At 39.6% G+C, this 20,980-nt stretch overlaps 1 protein-coding gene across 3 annotated transcripts in view; it reads right to left on the reverse strand.

Annotated features, from left to right (window-relative positions):
- Positions 1 to 20,980, reverse strand: part of trappc9 (trafficking protein particle complex subunit 9) — a 215,968-nt gene that overhangs the window by 146,116 nt on the left and 48,872 nt on the right. For all 3 annotated transcript variants that reach the window (XM_053481018.1, XM_053481001.1, XM_053481010.1), the window contains 2 exons: positions 11,319 to 11,445; positions 6,034 to 6,179 (listed from right to left, as the gene is read on the reverse strand). In XM_053481018.1, the coding sequence (XP_053336993.1) occupies positions 6,034 to 6,179; positions 11,319 to 11,445 (273 nt within the window). The remainder of the gene's footprint in view (positions 1 to 6,033; positions 6,180 to 11,318; positions 11,446 to 20,980) is intronic.

Consider the following 20,980-nt stretch of genomic DNA (forward strand, 5'->3'; position numbering starts at 1 on the left):
AGTTTTTTCTTTCATTTGTTCTTTCTGCCAATTCATTTGATTCATTCTTTAATATTTTCTTTTCTCTTATTCATTTATTTGTTTTCCCTTTGGTTCTTTCTCTTTTGTTTATTTTTTTTTCTGTCGTTTCCCTCTAATCTGTTTTTTTTTCTATGTAGTTTCACTGACCTGTATTTTTATTTATTTGTTGTTTTATTTTTTTTTATTTCAATCATCTGTTTTGTCACTTGCTTTTTGTTCTTTTCTTTTTCTTTTATTTATTCTTTTGTTATTTCACTATTTCCCTTACTGTATGTTTTCTCCTCATTTCTTCCCTTTCTTTTTTCATTCTTTCATATTTTTTTCTTTTTCTTTTTATTACTTTTTGAATCTTTTTCTTTAGTTTTTTTCTCTTGTTTTGTTTTCTAATTTGTTCTTTTTGTTTCTTTTGGTATTTTTTTCCCTTTCTACATTGTTTCTATCTTGTGCCTGTTTTCATTCTTTCTTTTTCAGTTATTCTTGCCTTATTTGTTTTAATAATTCTTCTTAATTTGTTTTCACTTTCTTTTTTTTAGATTTTCTTTCAATCTTTTTTGTCCTTTTGTTATTTCTTCTTCCTTCTTTCTTTTTCATTTTCCATTTTCCTTTTTGTGTTCTCTTTTTTGTTCTTTCATTCCTTCTTTCTTTTGTCCTTTTATTTATTTTATTGTTTTTTTATACCATTTGTTGTTTTACTAATTCCCTAGTTGTGTTCTTTATGTTGTTCTCCTTTGTTCATGCTTTTTTTTCCGTTTATTCTTTCTCTGTTGTGTTTGGTCTCTTTCACTTTATGTTCATATTTTTTCTTTTTCAATTATTCTTTTCTCTGTTTCACTATTTCACCTTTATTTGTTTTCATGTCTTTGTTCTTTTTTATTCTGTTCTCTTCCTATTTTTTTTTGTTATTTTTCTTTCCTTGATTGTTTCTTTTGTTTTTTTACTATTTCCCCCTTGTTATTTTCTATAAGAGAATGATACAGCGTGCTGAAATGTCCAGCCTCTGAAATGAAGTTTCATTCGCTTGTAAGGCTTCATGGCCTGTGGTTTGATAAACACCATGGCTGCCAGGCGACGCATTCTTCTACCGCCTCAGTTGGCTGGTCATGGTCATCGTGGTGGTCGACGCCAGCTGTACAGATTCGGAAACTGTTGAAATTAGACAACTCTTCTCACTATCTTCATGGAGACGTTTTGGACTTTCCTCTGAAGGCATAGAAGATCTAACTGAAGGTCACAATTGGTGGAATCTCTTTTTTCTGAATTGGAGAAGTGTGTGTCCATAAAGACACACTGACCACTCTGAAAGCTCTGCCAGGAGATGAACGGGGAATTCACTCACGGTCACCACACCGAAGGAAACGCACAAAGCCTGTGTAAAGATTGCCTCCGAGATGCACGCCGTGCCCACTTGGCAACAGGACCCGAGATGAGCAAGAAGCTGGCAGCCTTTAATCGCACAACTTTATTTCTTTTGAAAGAGGCGCAGTAAGTTCATGCAGAACAGCCATCTGTCCACGACGCATGGCTGCCAAAATCCTCAGAGCTCTCCGAGCCAAAAATAAATATGCTGAAATAAATATCCGATTCGATGGGAATTTAGGAAGAAAAAAAAAACAAAAACAGAGAACTGGGGATGGTGACACGATCAAAACATGATGGAATTTTAAAAAGAAAGGGGTGGGCTGAAAGCTCTCTTGGTGTAAAGAGATGGAAAAAGTTGAAGGAACATCTATGGAACTGAGGCCTTGACACATATTTGATTTTACTGCGTGTGCGCGCATCAATGAGAAGAAGCAGTGGTAAGTTAAATAACAAGCTGTTACAACCAAGATGAGCAGAAAAGAAATTTTCTTCTAGTCATCCAGTTATGGAGTCAGCAGTTTGGAGGAAAGTCCATATACTGTACTTTCTTAACGTATACTACAAGTTCAAAAGTATGTGCACACCTGACCATCACACCAATATGTGGTTCTTCTAAAAACTGCTTTTTTTGTTGCAAACAATTTTACAGAACGTATATGTATTGTGTAACATGCCATTTTCATTTACTGGAGCTAAGAGGTCCAAACTTGTTCCAACATGACGATGCACAAAGTGAGCTTCATGAAGACATGAGTTCTTCCAGTCCATCCAGAACACACCAAGTGTTGGGCACAGATCCCTGATTGAACTCAACCCCACTGAACCATCACCTTTGGGATGAACTGGAGCCTAGTGAAAAGCCTCTGTAGATGTTTTCACATGCTTTTGTTAAATAGTAAGTGAATCATTTTTCCAATTGTTCTTCTTTAATTATGCTTGCATGGTGCAGCAAAGACAAGGAAGAAGGTGAATAAAGGATTTAATGGGTCAGAACATCAAGAATCTGCTTCATTCATCTGTTCTGGAGTTCTGAAGATACACAACTGTGCTGCGTCAAGAGATCATAATCAACTCATCACTTCAATGCTTAATATGAATCTTTTTTTTTATAAAAAGCAGACTTGGAAGAGCAAAGTTCTAGAATTGATCAATATTTTAGAATACCTCTGAATTTTCAGAATTATATGTACTCTAGATTTCTAATGAATCTTTACTGGAACCATCTTTTCGAAAAAACATCATTCTAGAACTCATCTACGATTCTTAGAATTCTTTAAAATCTGAAAGGGGTGGTTTAAAACCAAGCATTCCAAAAAGCATCCAAGAGTTCTACTGAGTTCTTCTATACATTGAAAAGCATGGAACCTCGTGTTCAAGAACACCTTAATAATTGACACAACCCTTTGTACTGCAGAGTTCTAAAGTGACTTTCCAGAAAATGTCTCATAAAAAGTCTTAGGACAATTATGTTCTAGAGCAGAACATGGTTGTAATGACTGAATATGTTTTGCAACCATGTTCTGCTCTAGAACCTAATTCTTCCAAGACTTTTGATGAGGCATTTTCAGTCTTATGGTCTGTGTACAGTTCTGCGTGCAACTTCTTATAGAGCATTAAGCTGCAAACATTGGAGTTCTAGATGTAACATCTACTGTTCTCAGAATTATTTGAAATGTACTCCACTACAGTTCTAATGCACCTTGGTATACCAGGATCCTGCTTGGAAAACATCACAAGTCTTAGGATAATTGTGTTCTAGAATGAAACATTGTTTGAGAACATGTCTGTGTTCCATTATATCTCCACTGCGAAATCTCTGATTTACAGAACCTTTTGGACTAGAGAGTATGCTAGAGTTCTACAGAACCTTTAATTGGGAATCTTTTGAATCCTCACCAGAATGGAACACTATTCTAAAATTCTAGACCACCACCCTGATTCACAGTATCTGTTGTACTGCAAAGTTTTAATGCAACTTTACTAAAAAGCGTTCTAAGAGAAACTTAGAATCTATGATTCTTAGAACCCTTTGAACCACAGGCAACATAAAACTGAAAAATTGGTGTTCTGGAACAAACCAGCGTTCTTGAACGTGACTGTGATTCTAAGAACCCTTTAAACTGTGTTATACTAGAGTTCTATGGCAACGACTGTAAAATCTTCTCTTAAACAGCTTTATACTTGAAAAGTGGTGTTCTCTCTAAAAAGACCTGCAACTGCTGTGATCTGGATTGTTCTAGAACGTTCTAGAAAGACTTTATAGCCACAGCTATGATTCTCAAAAATCTGAACAGTGGTATTGTGCCTGAGACCAAGATGGCTCAGTGTCTCTCCAGTTTCTGCAGTTTTACAGTATTTTACTTGCTCATCTCGGGTCCTTTCGTGCAGAACAGTAGTGCTTTGACTTCGTACACCTGATAGAAGCTTTTGGATATTGGTTTGTACATTCACGACAGTTTTATCAGTAATCTTCGACTCGTCCCTGAGATCGCCGGAACATCCAAGGCTGCGCATCCCACCCGGCTGGGAGGAAGTGCTCGAAGGCAGCGTCGAGACCGTAAACAAAGACGGGGGAAGCGCGGAGGACTAAGAGCTAAGCTAAAATTCTCATGGTTAAAGGTAGATTGTTTTATCTGCCACAGGAGTTCACCTCCACCATTATAACTGCCGCTTCCATTCCTCCAGCGCTGATGGCAAGCTTGCTATGAACTAACTTCATTCGGCCATCAGCAAACAACAAACCGTTCACCCGGAGGCTGCTTTTATTGTTGCGGGGGACTTTAATCACTCCAACTTAAAGACAATACTCCCCAAATTTCACCAGAACATTTTCTATCACACCAGAGGAAACAAAACTTTAGACCATGTATACACAAACATGGCTAAAACCTATAATGTGACTCCCCTCTCCCACTTGGGACAATCTTTGTTCCTCACCCCTAAGTACTTCCCCCTTATCAACCGTGTGAAGCCATCAGTGAAGACTATCAAAGTGTGGCCAGCGGGGGTAGACTTCACACTCCAGGACAAGTTTCTACACACGGACTGGAGTATGTTTGCTACTCAGGCCACCTGTGGCTCTCACACGAACATAGACAGCTACACTTCCTCTGTTCTGGATAACATCAACACTACCATAGACAGTGTTACATCCCAGAAGCAGATCACCACATACCCAAATCAGAAGCCATGGATAAACAAGGAGGTGTGTCTTCTACTGAAGAAGACAAACCACCTGATTGCCTTCAGATCAGGTGATGCACAGGCCTACAGCATTTCCAGGACTAATTTAAAGAGTGGCATCAAAAAGGCCAAGCACTGCTACAAACTAAAGCTAGAGGAGCACTTCTCAAACTCTGACCCTCGACGCATGTGGCAGGGCATCCCGGCCATCAGCGACGACAAACCCAGTCACTCCACACCTACAGCCACTAATGTCTTCTTTCTGAATGAGCTTAATGATTTTTATGCTCGCTTTGAGAAACACAAAAAAGAAACTGCCACCAAGATCGCCTCCTCAACCGACCACTCACCCATCACACTTACCTCCTCTGATGTCTACAACGTACTGAGCCGGATCAACGTGCGCAAGGCTGCTGGACCAGAGTGAGGGCATGTGCAGAGCAGCTGGCTGGGGTATTCACAGACATTTTTAACATGTCCCTTGCCCAAGCTGTACCAGCATGCTGTAAATCTACCTCAATTGTGCCAGTGTCGAAATACTCTAGCCCAACGTGCCTGAATGACTACCGCCTTTTAGCACATTAAGGTCATGGAGTGGTTGAGCCCGTCTTCAGACCTTAATCCGATAGAAAATTCACGGAGAGAGCTGTAACTTCTAGTTGCCAAGCAATAGACAAGAAACCTTAAACATTTAGAGAATCTGTAAAGAATAGTGGATCAAAATGCATCCCAAGATGTGTGCAAATCTGATAAACAAATACAAGAAACGTCTTTCCACTGTGCTTTTCAGCAAGGGTTTCTCTACCAAGTACTAAGTCATGTTTTGCTTGGGGATCAAATACTTATTTTCCTCATTGAAATGCAACTTCATTCATAACATTTGTATTATGTGCCTTTTCTGGATTTTTGGTTGATATTCTGTCTCAATCCTTTACCATAAACCTATGATAAAAATTATAGACCCTTCATTTCTTTGTAAGTGGGCAAACTTTAAAAATCTGTAGGGGATCAAATACTTATTTCCCCCACTATACTGTATTGTTTATCTATTGTAAATTTCTGATTATAGTTATCTGTATATTATGCTCACAGTATATCCATCTGTAAATATTACCCATAGCTTCTCCCTGCACATATCCCTTTTAAGTGCACTTACAACTTATACCTTTATCGTGCACTTTCTGCTTATTGCATTCCTGGTTAGACCTAAACTGCATTTCGTTGCCTTGTACTTGTGTACAAGTACATGTGTAATGACAATAAAGTTGTAAATCTAATCTAATCTAAAAAAAAATCCTGAGTCCCACACACCAACCTTTCTACAATCTTCTCACTACAGAACAGTTGTCGAATGATGTCTAGGCTTTCTCAGAACTCTCATTCCTGTTCAATTCGGTCTCACTACACATTAACAGGAAGAAAGCTTTTCGAAGAAAATGAGGTTTTTGAAAAGAGGCCCTACTGACGCACCGATCTTCTTGGAGCGCTCTTCTCCTCTGTTGTGGATACTGATGGGAGAGTAGATGAAGGGGCTGGCGGAGCTGACGTTCGGCCCGAGCAGACCCTTCACTTTATGTGGACGAAGACTCGCCGGCAGATTCAGCAGAGACACAGACCTGAAGGGACAGGAAAGAGGAAGGCTAAGGGTGCTGGAGAGAACACAGCAATCACACTCGGGCCGGAGAATATCCGCGATTCAACCAAACCTAATAACGTTGGAACCGAAAGAATGCATTTAATATCAATTCACATTTTAAAACTAGTAAATACACACTAAACCAGTTATCTTTCCATTTCTTTAGCAGGTGAAGAGTTTAATACAGAGAAAAGGAATATATTTAAAACATTAAGTTTGTTAGTGTATTTACTCTATCCATGCTCCAGCAGTTCTGGTAATGCTGTCGGAATATAAAATAGATTTAGTATCAGTTACCTGTCTTTTAGTTCTTTTTACAGAGCCTGGTATGGTTTCTCAACAAAATATGACTAAAATACTCCTATTTTGAAAAAAGGATGGCGTTTTAGTGACTGACAAACAACCCAGCACAGACCTTGCCTGGAGCAGGGTGGCAAGCATGCCAAGACTTTTCTTGAATCATTTGTAAAAGAAGAGAAGCTCAAAACTTTTGACCTTTGCTGCTTACGCTTTGAAAATATAAAAGAAACAAAGCATTTCAAATACAGAAAAAGGACTCGTTTATTTTTTTTTTTTCGTTACAGAAACGTTAAAGGTCCAAAATTCTACCATTTTTTATAAAAAAAAAAAAAAAAAAGTCAGAAAACCTCCAGTGCATCTAAGATCTTTGAGCAACCTTCGAAAACATGCATTCAGCAGAAGCCTAACAAGTACTTTTTTCGAAGGAAAGGATTGACGTTTACTTTCATTTATCCACAGTGTAGGTGTTTTTCGAGCTTCCCCACAGCACAGGAGACCAACATGGCCTCGGGCGCTACCACTCAGCATGGAGGGGAAGTTTCTCACAGTGAAGTGGAAGTGCTGACTCTGAAGGATGCCGAGAGAATCACTAGCCAACAGAATGGACAGTTATGTCTGGCTAAGAATAAAGAAGACACTTTTAGAGACAGTTTTGAAAGTCTTTTACTGACAACTCAGTAGGAAGATGCAAAGCTTAGTTTTAAAGTCATGTTTCCGTGCAAGAAAAAAATATGTGAACCTGTTGGAATTAACAGGTTTTCTGCATTGGCTTGTCATTACATGTGATCTAATCTTTATCTAAGTCACAACAACAGACAAACACTATGTGCTTAAGCTGATAACACAAAAAACATTCACAATGCTAGAGGAAAATGTAAGTGAACCCATAGATTCATTACTTCCACAGATGCTAATTGGAGTCGGTAGTTTTCACACCTGGAATCCAGTTTGGAGGTGTGGTTTAGAGCTAAAAGGTCTAGAAGGTTGAGCTACTTCGCTTGATAAAAGATACTAGCATCTGCTGATGTGGACCATGCCTTAGAAAAAGGAGATCTCTAAAGACTTGTTGATCTGATTAAGGCTGGGAAGAAGGGGCAACGTAATCCCAAAGTGGCATCTGTCAGTCAAAAGTTAGACAAACTCTCTATAAATGGAGGCAGATTAGCATCGCGGTTTCACTTCCTAAAAGTGTCTGTCTAGCCAAGATGACTCAAAAATGCTAAATCCTAGATGAGGTAAAGAAGAACCCATGAGTAACAGCTAAAGGCTTAAAGATATCACTGGAACTGGCAAACATCTCTGTTCACAAGTCTACCATACGGAAGTCATTGAACAGGCAGGAAGTTCATGGCAGAACACCACAGAGAAAGCCGCTGCTCTCTAAAACAATAATAATAATAATAATTGCTGCACGCCTGAAGTTTGCCAAGGAGCACCTTGGCAATCCTTAATGCTACTGGGAAAATGTTTTGTGGACTGATAAAACAAAAGTATAACGGTTTGGCACAAAAAATGGCACGTCTTACCAATGTCAAAACATTATCCCAACAGTGAAGTATGGTGGAGGGAGCTCGATGATTTGGACTCGCTTCTCTGCCTCAGGGTCTGGACCACTTGCCATCATTGATGGGAATTCTTAAAATATCGTACAAGATAATATCAGGTTTGCTGTCTGCCAGCTAAAGCTTAGGAGAAGTTGAGTGATGCAGCAGGACAATTAACCTAAGCATTGAAGTAACTTACTGAAGAGACCCGGTCAGAGTGCAGACCTTAACCCTACAGAGATGCTGTAGAATGACCTCAAGAGAGCCGTTCAGACCAATATACTACAAATGAGCCAGAGCTGAAGCAGTTCTGTAAAGAACAATGGTCCAAAATTCCTCCTGAACATTGTGCAGATCTGATCCAGAGCTCCTGAAAGCACTTGCTTGAAATCACTGCTGCCAAGCTAATAACTTCAAGGGTTCATTTACTTTTCCCTCCAGCACTGTGAATGTTTAATGGGTGTATTCAATAAAGACACAATAAATTATAATTGTTTGTGTGTTATCAGCTTAAGCACATCGTATTTGTCTATAGTAACGACTTAGATGAAGATCAGCTTACATATTATGGCAAATTAATGCAGACAACTAAAACCCCCAGGGGTTCACATAAATTTATTTTTTTTTTTTGCCATTGTAGATTAATGAGAGGCTTTCAGTGACTCTTACTGTTTGAAAAGCTCTGGTATGTATGGTAATGTATAAAGAGCTTTTTGTTCTTGATGTAACGTCATATTAATAAAACACTTCTTCCAATGGCTGGTTAGGGAGGAATTGTGAAAAGTGCAGAGGAAAATGCAAAGCGGGAAAAACAGAACAACAAACCGTGTTAGCTAATGAGCAGAGTTGAAGGTTAACTGTGTAAATTTACTTTGTTGCTGTACTTAAAGGTCCTACACATTATATTTTTCATTAAATTTTAATATGATCTTTAGGGTCCTAATGAAAAGTTTGTATTATACGTTAATTAAAAATTCAAAAGGATTGTGTAAAAAAAACACTACTTTTACCTGGTAAAAACTAGCTCTGTTCTCAGCAACCTGTTTCAGTACATGCTAATTTAAATGCTCTGCGGAGTGTAAGTTAACTTACACTCCGCATTTATCGTGATTATTAGAAAAGGCGATCTGCAAAGAGTCATAGTAAAATAAATCACACTCACCAAATCTGGTGAAGATGAAGCAGGAACACGAAGCGTTAGTACAGATTCGATTTTTAGGAGCAGCTTCCTAGTAAAACCTGCTTTATCTTGACCCGCGTTTATAAAGCAGTCTGGTGAAAAATGATTATCGCAAACATGAACGCATTTAGGTAAATCAGCGGGGACGTTAGCTTTAAAAACTAAATTCAGCCACTGCATCCTCAGTGGCTCAGATACCTAACCCTAGGTAGGTACCCTAGGTCACTAACCCTAGGTAGTGAATGACGACTGCTGTGTTCGCTATTACACCCAACTACTGTACACAACACTCGCTTAGGCGTCATTTTGCTCCAGCGGCGAAAAAACAATGGCCGACAGCGTCTTCTCACTCGGGGCGGGTCTTTGCTAAAACACCAGTGTCAATCAACTTGTGTAGTAACGCCCTCTTGTGGTGTGGCGTCACAAGGCAAGGCTTTTGCGATTGGCCTGATTTCAGAAGGGGGATGTTATTGTAATAAACGAAAAGAAAACCACTGGGCGGCTCTTTATCATCGTAGAGTGGTTGTGTACGCAATCTCCTAACACACAGTTTAGTCCAAACAGCTTAAAATAGTGCATGTAGTGCTGTATGACCCCTTTAAGCAAACATTTCATGTATCTGAACTTTAATTAAAAAGTTTTATAAGAGGATACTTTTTACGTTTGACTCTATTACATAGGACAGCAAAAGTTGGTGCTTTTACCTTTATGACATTTCTACATGGTGATGCGTTACGCACAGTACTGTTGCAGAGATGTGTCGTGTCTAAAGTGGTAATTTGCTGGCTACAGTTATCCAATAGAAGATCAGTATTTCTGATACTTAATAAATTTGAAGGTAAGTACTTTTGTAGTTTTACTTAAGTATAAATGTAAATGTAGAACTTCTACTTTTACTTGAGTAATATTTTTTACCTAGGATTTCTCGACTATTACTTAAGCATTTATGAAATTCGCCCACCACTGCTAATTAGATACTACATCACAGCAAGCCACACCTCTGAGGCCGGGGCATGTATGGTATGGAGTTTTGTCCAGATGCACATGTTGAAAATAACAACTTACATTTACATTTAAGCATTTGGCAGACACTCTTATCGAGAGCGACTTACATTTTTATCTCATTACACATCTGAGCAGTTGAGGGTTAAGGGCCTTGCTCAAGGGCCCAACAGTGGCAACTTGGTGGTTGTGGGGTTTGAACCTGGGATCTTCCGAACCGTAGTCCAATGCCTTAACCACTGAGCTACCCCTGGCCCTTTCCCTGAGTACGTACAATCATATTTCAAAAAGTATGCTACATAGAAACCTACACAGCGTCCTGGAATGAAACCATATTTCCTCCAAAGTAAAGCATTCGTGAAGTGAAAATCTCCGTCAGGTAATAAATCCGATAACCTAACCTAAACATCTTCAACAGGTGAGCTGCGAGAGGGAATTCTGGATTGACTGAGAGCACTGCATCACTGTGTCACTTCAAAATGAACTCTTTAATCTTACGAGCCCGAACGTGGCAGAACGCTAATGCCAAATCGAGCCGAGGCCGTTAACGGTGACATTTATTCTTCTAACAAGACAATGATTTCTTAAACAGCAGGCGAGGGAAGCGATCGTTCATTAAAAGTAATCGTGCACGCAGGGTCTTAGTCAAACTGCCATGTAAAAACTGTTCATCCGTTTTAGGGGGAGAGGAAAAGAGACAGAGACGGAGCGGCAAGTAGGACAAGAGGAAGAAGACATGGTGTGTGACACAAACGCTGTTGGCGAGGAATGTTCGAATAACTTCAAGAAAACAAATTGAGGAAAAATTCCGAACACAAGCTAATCAGCAGAGAGATTATAGAAAACTGAAAGATTAATAGGAAAAAAAAACTTGGTTGGTTACTCCATCAAACTGATCAATCTCAATAAAATAACAAATGAATTGCAGAGGTTAACAATAGCCAGACATGCTCAGTTTGAGTTTTTTTTGGTGTAAAGGTCACTCAGATTCTCGCTGGGTTGCTAAAAACCTTTTAACCAATTACACTCGTAAATCCTACAAATCGTAAACCTGTTGCTGCATCTTAACTGGATTGGAACTCTTTCCACTCACCTGACAATGGGCAGCTTGGTCAAGGGCACTGGGGCAAGTTTGAGTCCGTCTGGAAGCGTGATGACGTTCATTCCCCCGGGACACTTAGACGTGTAGTTCTCCAGACTCTGAGTCACCTCTTTCTTTTCTGAGGACACAAGGGGCAAATACAACCAAAGACAGGGGTAAGAAATGGAGACAAACTGCACAAGTAATCAGCGTAATGGGAGCCGTCGTAGTGTTTTAAAAACTTGATCTTTCTAATAAGGGGAAGTGGCATGGATGAGGTGGAAAAGCTGAAAGAGAAAGGGTAAACTTTGGGAGTTTTTTCATTTCTGCGTGAATGTGTAACTCACCAGTTAAAAATACAGTCAGGACCATACATGTGTTGGGGATTGTTTTCTAAATTTCGTTCTACCAACTTTACTAGCAGCTTTGATTACGATGTGCAATGTGGTCCCAAAAAATTATTTTTGCATGTTCTCCCTGTGCTTGATGGGACTCTGGCTACACCGGTGTTTCCTCCAACAGTCCAAAGACATTTTAGTTTAATTGGCGTTCCCAAATTGTCCGTATTGTACGAGAGAGTGTGTGATTGCATGTGCACTTGTGTGCCCTGTAATCTAACCCTAACCCTAACCTGACTTTTTATCTTTCACTATAAATTAAAAACGAAGATGCTAACCTACATCTTTTCGTACAAAAAAAATAAATAAATAAAGCTTTTCACTGCCAATTAGAGATGGCAAAAAATCATGCCAGGCAAATTAAATTTGAATTTTTTTTTTTATGAGTGTCTGGGGGGAATCAGTTTCCTCCCGCTCTCGAGAGGCCATCACCCATGGCGAGATATGAATTTAATGAAGGAAATTATCTGAGCTGAGGTAGATCATAAGCTCGACAGGTTTGATGGGAGATAGGACAATTGAAACCGCTTCGAACCGTGCTGAACAGAAGACCGAGAAGTTCTTCTGTACAGAAGATTCGAGATCCAGCCTCGAATGTAACTAAAGAAGAAGCATCAGTGAGACAAATAGAAGAAAGGTCATGTCTCCCACACTGAATAACACCTACTACTGTACTACTATACCTATTTTTTACACCTACCCCTACACCATACCCAGACTACCAAACCTACCACTACACTACCCTTCTCCGTCTACCAAACCTACCACTCCACTACTATACCCAGACTACCAAACCTACCACTACACTACCATTCTCCGTCTACCAAACCTACCACTCCACTACTATACCCAGACTACCACACCACCATTCCCAGACTACCTCACTACAGAAATACCTACAGACCACCACTAGCCATTCAAACACAGTGTAAACTATAACCTAATACCCTCTAAAGGTTAGAAACCGAATAAAAACATCCTGCTGATCAAACAGGCCGCTCAGTTAGGAGAGCTTGATATGGCTGAATCTCCTCGTCCAACACTTGGGGAGAGCTAGAGAGCTGGAGCACGGCTGACACGCCATTTACACACAGCTTAAAGAAATAAGAAGAAAGAATTCTGCTGAATCGATAGCTCTCATTTCTGCATGCTTTGGCAAGGTGCAGTGACAGCGAACTGGGAACAGAACAAAAGAGGATGTGATCTAACAGGGCACACGGTATCGATTCTCATTTTTCAGAGATTAAAGATGAAAAATATATCTTATGCCAAAGCGAGTCAGCGCTGTCAGAAGCTCGGCCAGGCTGGAAAATACGATGCCTTGAGGGGCTTTTCCATCAAATAAGATTCATTTTACAAATAAGTTTAGTGCCAGAGAGAGCAATACAAACAGCAATGTATGTGTGTGTGTGTGTGTGGGTGTGTGTGAGAAAGAGAGAGAGTTTCTGAGCTTAATGCAGGCAGGTCCATCAGAAAACCATTCAGTTATTATATGACACTGTATCTCTGGGATAAAGCTCAGTGATTATCTTAAACCTGGGCTTGTTGTAAAATGCACTACTTAAGGTCAACAGAAAGCAGATCTCTCATAAGTAGTAAACCTGTCCAACAGCATTATGATTTTACAATTGTTTTGTTTTTTTGTGCAAATGTGTGGACTTAAGTTTTCAGATTGGTTAAACCATGTAAGGTCTTCTTAGGGTGTATTTTCACTCTAAGCATGGTCGCTTCACATTGTGCCCTGGTATGACTGTGGTTCGAATCCCCTGCCTGACAGCTTTGTCTTTAATAATACTGTTCCGTACCCGAGTACACTTGCACATCTGCATTTTCCGATACAGCAGGTGGCAGTATGCACCTAGTCAGTTCGCAAACTAGCAGTTACCACAAAGAAGACGACAATCACAAGGAAATTGTCCTTTGCACTATTGTTGATATTTTTGGAGGAAATTTTTGGTCAAGAACGTCTGCAGTTCGGAGGACGAGATCAGTGAAACAACAGTCCACTTCCATGTTTAGGCCTGATTGGCTTTTTTGTTTGAACCACTCGAACTATGCCCGGGAACACTGTACCATGCTCGAGAAACCCCTTTATCCAGGTCAAGTATACTCGACTCGAGTCCCTAATGTAAACACACCCATCCATTGTTCTGGCTACGGGTTTGGAGTTGATGTCTTCCTAAAGTTTCCATCATCTCCTTAGATCCATTTTTTTGTTTGCTGAAGAGGTTACAGTTTCCTGTAATACATCCCAGGACGTGTCCCTTTTCATGTCTCCTTCAATGATGCATCGTGCCCTAAGTACCACTTGAGCAGAAGAAGCTGCATATCCCAATGCTCCCATCACCATGTTTCTTGGAGCTCTTGGGATCATCCGCACAACCCTGCTTTCTCTTAACACGACAAGCTGCATTACTGTCAAAAAGTTCTATTTGTGTTTTTTTTTTTAACATGCAGATATTTTTCAAAAATAAGTTCTGATTGGCTAAATGTATCCTAGTGTTAATTTTGTTAGCTGTTTTCAATTTTAGTCTTAATCTTAGTCCAGGGATAAATGTCCCTGGTAGTTTTTTTTTTAAATCATATTTAGTCAAGTTTATCCTTTTTTTATTATAGGCCTGGGCATTTTTTAGTCTAGTTTTAGTCAAAGTATCTTTTCATCTTATGTTTTCAGCTAAGTATTTTTATTTTTAACCATCACAACAACTGCTGCTTGTCCATTATTTTTAGAAATGTTTAATATGAATTTATAAACTTGGACTGTTGTAGGGATAGCTCCTATTGGGCACAATCCTATTAGCTTAATGGGTTTGTTAATGATTTAGCTATAAAATAAAGTAAAATACATCACAAATAACAAAACATAATTAGAACAAAGAGCCTGTGAGATTTTTAAAGTATGCCTTGTTGCGTCTCTTCAGGTTTGTGGTATTTTTTCCAGTGATTGTGTGCCTACACTCTTTCCCCTCTGATATTACCTTTATCATTGCCTTTTTTTCTCCAATTCAATATAAAAAAAACGGGCCCAAATATCAGCTCTTCTCTTTCACCCGAGTAATACTGCTGTCATGACGAAGAGTTAAAAATGACTGAGCTTTTAACATCCTGTCAATCCGTGGAAACACTGCTGCTCATGCCATAATGAATAAACATCGTATTGTGCCGAAAATGATATTTTGACGAAAATAAAGACAGATGTTTTAATAGCTTTGATTCTTTCAACCACATTTCAGTCTCGTCTTTTTCCGTCAACGATATCGCATGCTGATTTCGTCAACGTCTCTGTTCACTGATATCGGTGACGTCTCGTCATCGTCTCGTCTTAGTCACAGGAAAAAGGTCGTCAACGGATATTCTCGTCATTGTTTTCATTGATGAAATTAACACTGATGCACACAGTGTATCTCCGTGAATCTCCGTGCTTCTTTCATTATCTAAGAGTTGAATAAACAGACTCAGAGATCAACTCGGAGATCTTTCTTTATCACTAAGTCTGTTAATTCAAGTCAGAGATAACGAAAGAAGCACGGATAACAACATTACTACAACATAAGTACATTGCATTTTTTTTTAACTATTGTTCCTGGTGCTTTCAGGTTGTCGTGCAATTCTTTTCAAGTGACTGATCATTTCTCTCTTGCATGGTTCACCTTTTTCAGGGACAGTTAGGGACTGTAGTTGTGTGGGCATCATGAATTTTCCACCTGCTTCCACATAATTCATTCTGTTTTCATTGTTTATTTAGATCTCTTATAATTAAACCAATTGCACCAACAGGAACCTTTAAAGTCTTTGCAATGGCTTTAAACTTATTTATTTCCCATTCAAGTGTTGTTCAATGATGTCGTCACTGAGAACCCTATCGACACCATATGGCATGACGGCCTCTCAAATGATTTCAAATGCATGAGCGCCGTACCAAAAGTAATGGGAGAGTAAAGTAACTTGAGTCTTCTATCCAAAGGTACTACTAAACATAGTCTCCATTGCACGCCATGCATTTGCGCCATCGTTGAACCCAACTCTGGAAGCCTCGTTATTACTAGATAGTTATAACTGTATAACGATCCCGCTAGAGCAGTAAGGAAAGAATGAATGCGGCTCGCAGAGCAAAAGTATACGGCGCCTCCTGTTATGCGCGCTGTTCAGAGTAAAAGCTCTGATAACCAGCTCCATTAACCACAGCCTTATCGCTCAACCAGGGACGGGGGAAAAAAAAAAAACCCGGAACACACAGCAGGCAATTATTTCCCGTTACCCACCATGTGCCCGTACAGCCCTGAGCTGCCCGGCGCACCACATCATGATACAAACACACACACACACGCCTTTCTCCTCGATTACACAGCTACCTGGGGCTTTCTCTAAAGCTCTTCTCCACTCCCATAGTTCCTGTACTCAAAAGAAATAAAAACAGTTCACACAAAACACAACACAACACAACACAACAGCAGAGTAATTGAGGTCATGTCCTTGTGTGGTATTTGCAGCTCAGGTGAAGTCAATTAGGCAGAAAAATAAACCGCAGATAAAAATCGTCTCTAAGTGTTGAGGCGCACAGCGGTTATTTGTCTTTCTGTCTTCTCGGAAAACAGAAGCATTGGGAGAGGATTTACAGCTCACCTGATCGAACTCATAACACATGACACGTGTGTGTATATGCACTGACACACACACACACACACACACACACACACACACATACACTTCAGCTGCCTGGTCATTAAGGGGATGGTTCAAAAATACACACATTACACAACATTCCCCTCAGACACGGCACGGCGCAGTGTGTACCGCTCTGAAACCCAAAGCTAAAAAATCCGGGACAGAGACAGACAGCAGGTGAAGAGAGACAAAACTCCAAAAAAATAAAGAGAATGCTGGACAAGGAGAGGGGGGTAATGACAGGTAGACGGAAACCTGGAAATAAAAGTAAACAATGGAAAGAAGAAAGGAAAAAAAGTTTAGGAAAGAATTTTTTTTTACGACATAAATGAAAAAAGTAATAAAGTAAAAGAAAAAAAGGAGGATAAAAATTATAAAAGGAAAAGAAAGGAAGGAAAAGAGAAGATGAAAAAAGGAAAGGATGGAAGGAAAAGGAGGAGTATAGGAAAAGCTGAGGAAAGAAGGAAATGAGAAGAAAAAGAAAGAACAGAAGTAAGGAAGAAGAGAAAACACAAAAAGTGAAGGAGTAAAGGAGAGGAAAAAAGTGAAGAGAGGAAAGGAAAAAAGGAAAGAGAAGAAAAGATGAAATTAAAGAAAGAGTTCAAAGAAAAGGACAGAGAAAAGGTGAAGAGGAAGAAAGAAAATGAAAGAAAAATAATAAAGCAAAGAGAAGACAGGAAAGAGCAGAAAAAAAGTAAAGGGAAATAAATGGAGGAAAGGAACTGTAAAAAAAGAAAAGGAAGGGCGGCAAAGCGGAAAGAAAAGAAAAGATTAAATGAAAGAAAAAAAAAGAAATTAAAATGGAGAAATTGAGGTAAGAGAGGAACGAGAGAAGGAAAATGAAGGAAGGGAAAGGTAAGGAAGGTAAGGAAGCAAAAAAAACAAGAAAGATGGAAGGAAAGCAATATAAGAACGTAAAACAAAAAGAAAAGGAGGAAAAAAGAAAGGAAATATAAAAAGAAAAGGAAAGAAAAAAAAAGAAAAAAGAGCATAGATGCTTGGAGAGAGAAAGGAGAAAGAGAAAATAAAAGAAAACTGAATGAGGTTAATTAGTTAGTCTAATGTAAGACCAGGAATTAAGGACAGAGGTACTCCCTTCTTATTCTCTATATTTGCTTTTTTTTTTTTTTTGCAGTGTGTCAGATTTTATTTTTGTAAATATTTTTCTTTTAAATTTAATTTCTAAAATAATTTGCAGGTCTAAATCACAAAATAAGTTAGACCTTGGATGAGCAGGGAGTACAAACTTTTGAGTTTGGTTTTTATTTTGTTTTGTGTAAACAAACACAAAAGCTCTGTAAACGCCGCAGTAATTCGTGGCACGTCCACACAAACACACAGGCACAATACTGTAATGCCATTTTACGCTATTAACACGTCGACGGTCTGCTTTAAGAGCATTAGGAGCGGGTTGGAATTTTCCCAGCGTTTAAACACAGAGCCGCGGCGTTCGGCTCGCCCTTTTAAAATGATGCTCGCGTAATTACTGCGGCAGAATAATCTGTCAGCTTGCATTGCCGTGATTACAACTTCTTCTCTAATGTGTCTACGCTGTGTTTTTCTCATTCCGAGGCAAAAAAACGAAAAACGAAAAAAAAAAACAGTTTAGAAAGATGCTAGAAACAATTCAGCAGCCTTAGTGTGGATTCTCTGCTGACGCCCTTGGGAAGGATGGAGAGACAGACAGAGAGAAAGAGAGAGAGATGAAACTTAAGGAAGACTCGGGAAAGAACGTGAGCCGAGACAGCCGTCAGAACGAATTATGAATAATTTAGCGTTGAGCAGAAGACCACGGCGAGCACATGACATCCCGTACGTCAGAAACTAAACCGCGCGGCAGAACGCACGACAGGCTCCAAGCGCGGCTCTGAAGCCTTCAGCCTGAGTCACAGCTCGGGCCTGCGCGTCATTGTTTACGAGAGCACACAGGGACGCGATCAACACGTATTACAGAAGCAAAAAATAAATAAATAAATACTGCCTCCTTCACGCACGAGTTCAACCCAAGAGAAGGAAAAGGAGGGAAAAAAAAGGCTGAGGCTTTAAACTCTTCCCTGCTGGGAGGCTGAATGACTTTAAAAGTGAAATAGAAATCCTGCTTCATCTTGGAGTCAGCCCGAGGTCCGCCGAGACACCGATTCCACACCCGACGCCACGGCAAATAAAAATATGGTGCGCCTGCAAACGCGGGCGAATAAACAAGAGGCACTGGAGATGCCGGTAAACCAGATAGTGAAGCGAGGGGAATAGATTTTTAAAAAATGAAATGATTTTTTTAAAGCAACAGACTCAAGGGTTGCCTGTGCGCCTAAACTTAGCATTCTCCCCAACGCTTGTCCTGAGGAAAGTCGCAGGGGGACGTGGAGCCTAGGGAAGCTTGAGGGACACCCTGGGGTGGGGTTTTTTGGGGTACTAACTCATCACAGGACCCGCTCAACATGTTCTACACTAAAATTTGGAAACGCAAATTGGTCTAGTCTGCGTTTCTTTAGACTGTAGAAGGAAACCGGAAGTACCCCGAGGAAGCACTGTGAGCACTGGAAGAAGAAGCAAACTGCACACACATAGAATGTGAGATTTGAACCCACAACCCTGGAGGTGTGATGTGACCGGGATATCCGATGGTCATATATGGTGGCATGGAAAAGTATTTGCCCCTTCCTGGTTCGTCACAGATTCAGAGTATTACTTTTTCCACAAAGGTCCCGGTAGATTTGGGTGGCTTTATTTCTTTAATGAATGAAATCATTATTTAAAAAAAACTTCATTTTGTATTTACTCAGGTTATCTTTGTGTTGTATTATTATTTGTTTTGAGGATCTTAATTGTTTACGTGTAACAAATATGCAAAAAATAAAAAAATCAGGAAGGGGGCAAATACTTTTTTACAGCACTATACAGTATATCATGACATAAAGACTAGGAACCAAAATCGAAGGGGAAAAAAGGGCTGAACCTGATCACTCTTTTATATAACGTTGATTAATTTTTTTTAAAAAAATCCAACATTATTTACAAATATAAATTTGAAATATACAAAAACAAGCAGGGGAAAAAATAACAAATCAACAAAAAGTTTCATTTAGTGACACAACTGATCATGGTACTGATATTACATGATTATTATATTTCACCTGCAATCTGAGACGTATTGAATTATCGAGTCCATCCCCTTTTTTCCAGAGGGATAAAAACACTTTAATCTTTTGTTATTGTTTTTTTAACGACTGGAAAGCAGACAAAAAGCAGGGTGCCAACAGTTTTAGAGACAGCATACTATAACTGCTGGAGCATTGTTGAATGCGGTTTGGTCATCATCATTTTGTGTTTCTCTGTTACCTTTTTCTCCAATTAAAAATAAAAGACTAAAGCAAAAAGAAAGGAAGAAAGAAAGAGAAAAGAAAAAGCAGATCTGATGGTTTAAAGCGCTGGGGAGAAGAGCAATTACCATGGCGAGTGTAGGCTCTTCTCCTGTTCTCCGCTGGGACGCTGTCTGCTTTTTTGGGAGCAGAGGTGCTATTAGGCAAGGCGAGAAGGTGAGCTTAAAGCGATGTGTGTGTGTGAGAGAGAGAGTGGGAGAGAGAGAGAGAGAGAGAGAGAGAGAGAGAGAGTGTACTGGGTTTTTTAACCACTCTAGCACATTGGATTTAAAATGAAAGAGATTTATATCTATATGGAGTGAAGTCTATAGCAGGCTGATTTTCTAGAGAGGCATAGCAGGTCCTCAACAGAAAGCGAGAGAGAGAGAGAGAGAGAGAGAGAGAGAGAGATTAGCTCAGGGCAAGAGGGATGACCCAGGTCAAGCATCTCATCGAGTCAAGTGTTTAAACCTCTCTCTCTCTTCCTCACACAAACACACACTTTTACATGGCGTCAGTGTGAGAATAACTCTACACCTCCGAGGGCTCACGCAATCCTTCTCCTGCATCACCGTTACATTCAACAGCCCGATCTCTACAGGCTCTCGTTCCAAACCCATCAGGCTAGACTGGTCTCTCGGTCATGATTACGATCTGCACAATTAACTTCTGAATTATAACTTTGCAAAGTTTAAACTAGCAAACTAATTGTTACCCGTGTGTCGAGACTTTTGGTGTCAGCCAGAGTTTTGCCATGACCGCGACAAGGTTTTAACTCCAACGTCCTCGTTTAACTTTAATCCAACATCAGGGCCCGTATTCACAAAGCTTCTTAGAATTCTCTCAGAGAGCTCCTATCTTAGCTTAAAAAGTCCTATCTAGGAGTCCTAGACTAAAAGTGATTTAGGAAACTTCTCAGAGCAACTCTGAGTAGGGAAGGCACAAAAACCTTTATCTCAGTGAGGAAGTGTGGTTGACCCCGTCGCTGGGGATGATGCAGCAATTCAAGGACTGTGATTGGTTGATGAAAATCTGTAAAGGTCTCTTGTAAATGTGCTCTTTGTAGAAAAAACAATATATGATAATAGAATAGACAGTAAAATAATGTTTGTATATAAAGAAATCGTATAATCATGAATGCAGGTTATTTCATGCAAAGTTTCTGTTATAGGCTAAATATCCTAAAGAAAATTAAAACAGCCAAATGTTAAAAATGTGTCTACGTTTGAAGCAACCAATTTTCACACAGTAG

Source organism: Clarias gariepinus, chromosome 2 (genome assembly GCF_024256425.1).
Source record: "Clarias gariepinus isolate MV-2021 ecotype Netherlands chromosome 2, CGAR_prim_01v2, whole genome shotgun sequence".
Classification (NCBI taxonomy): domain Eukaryota; kingdom Metazoa; phylum Chordata; class Actinopteri; order Siluriformes; family Clariidae; genus Clarias; species Clarias gariepinus.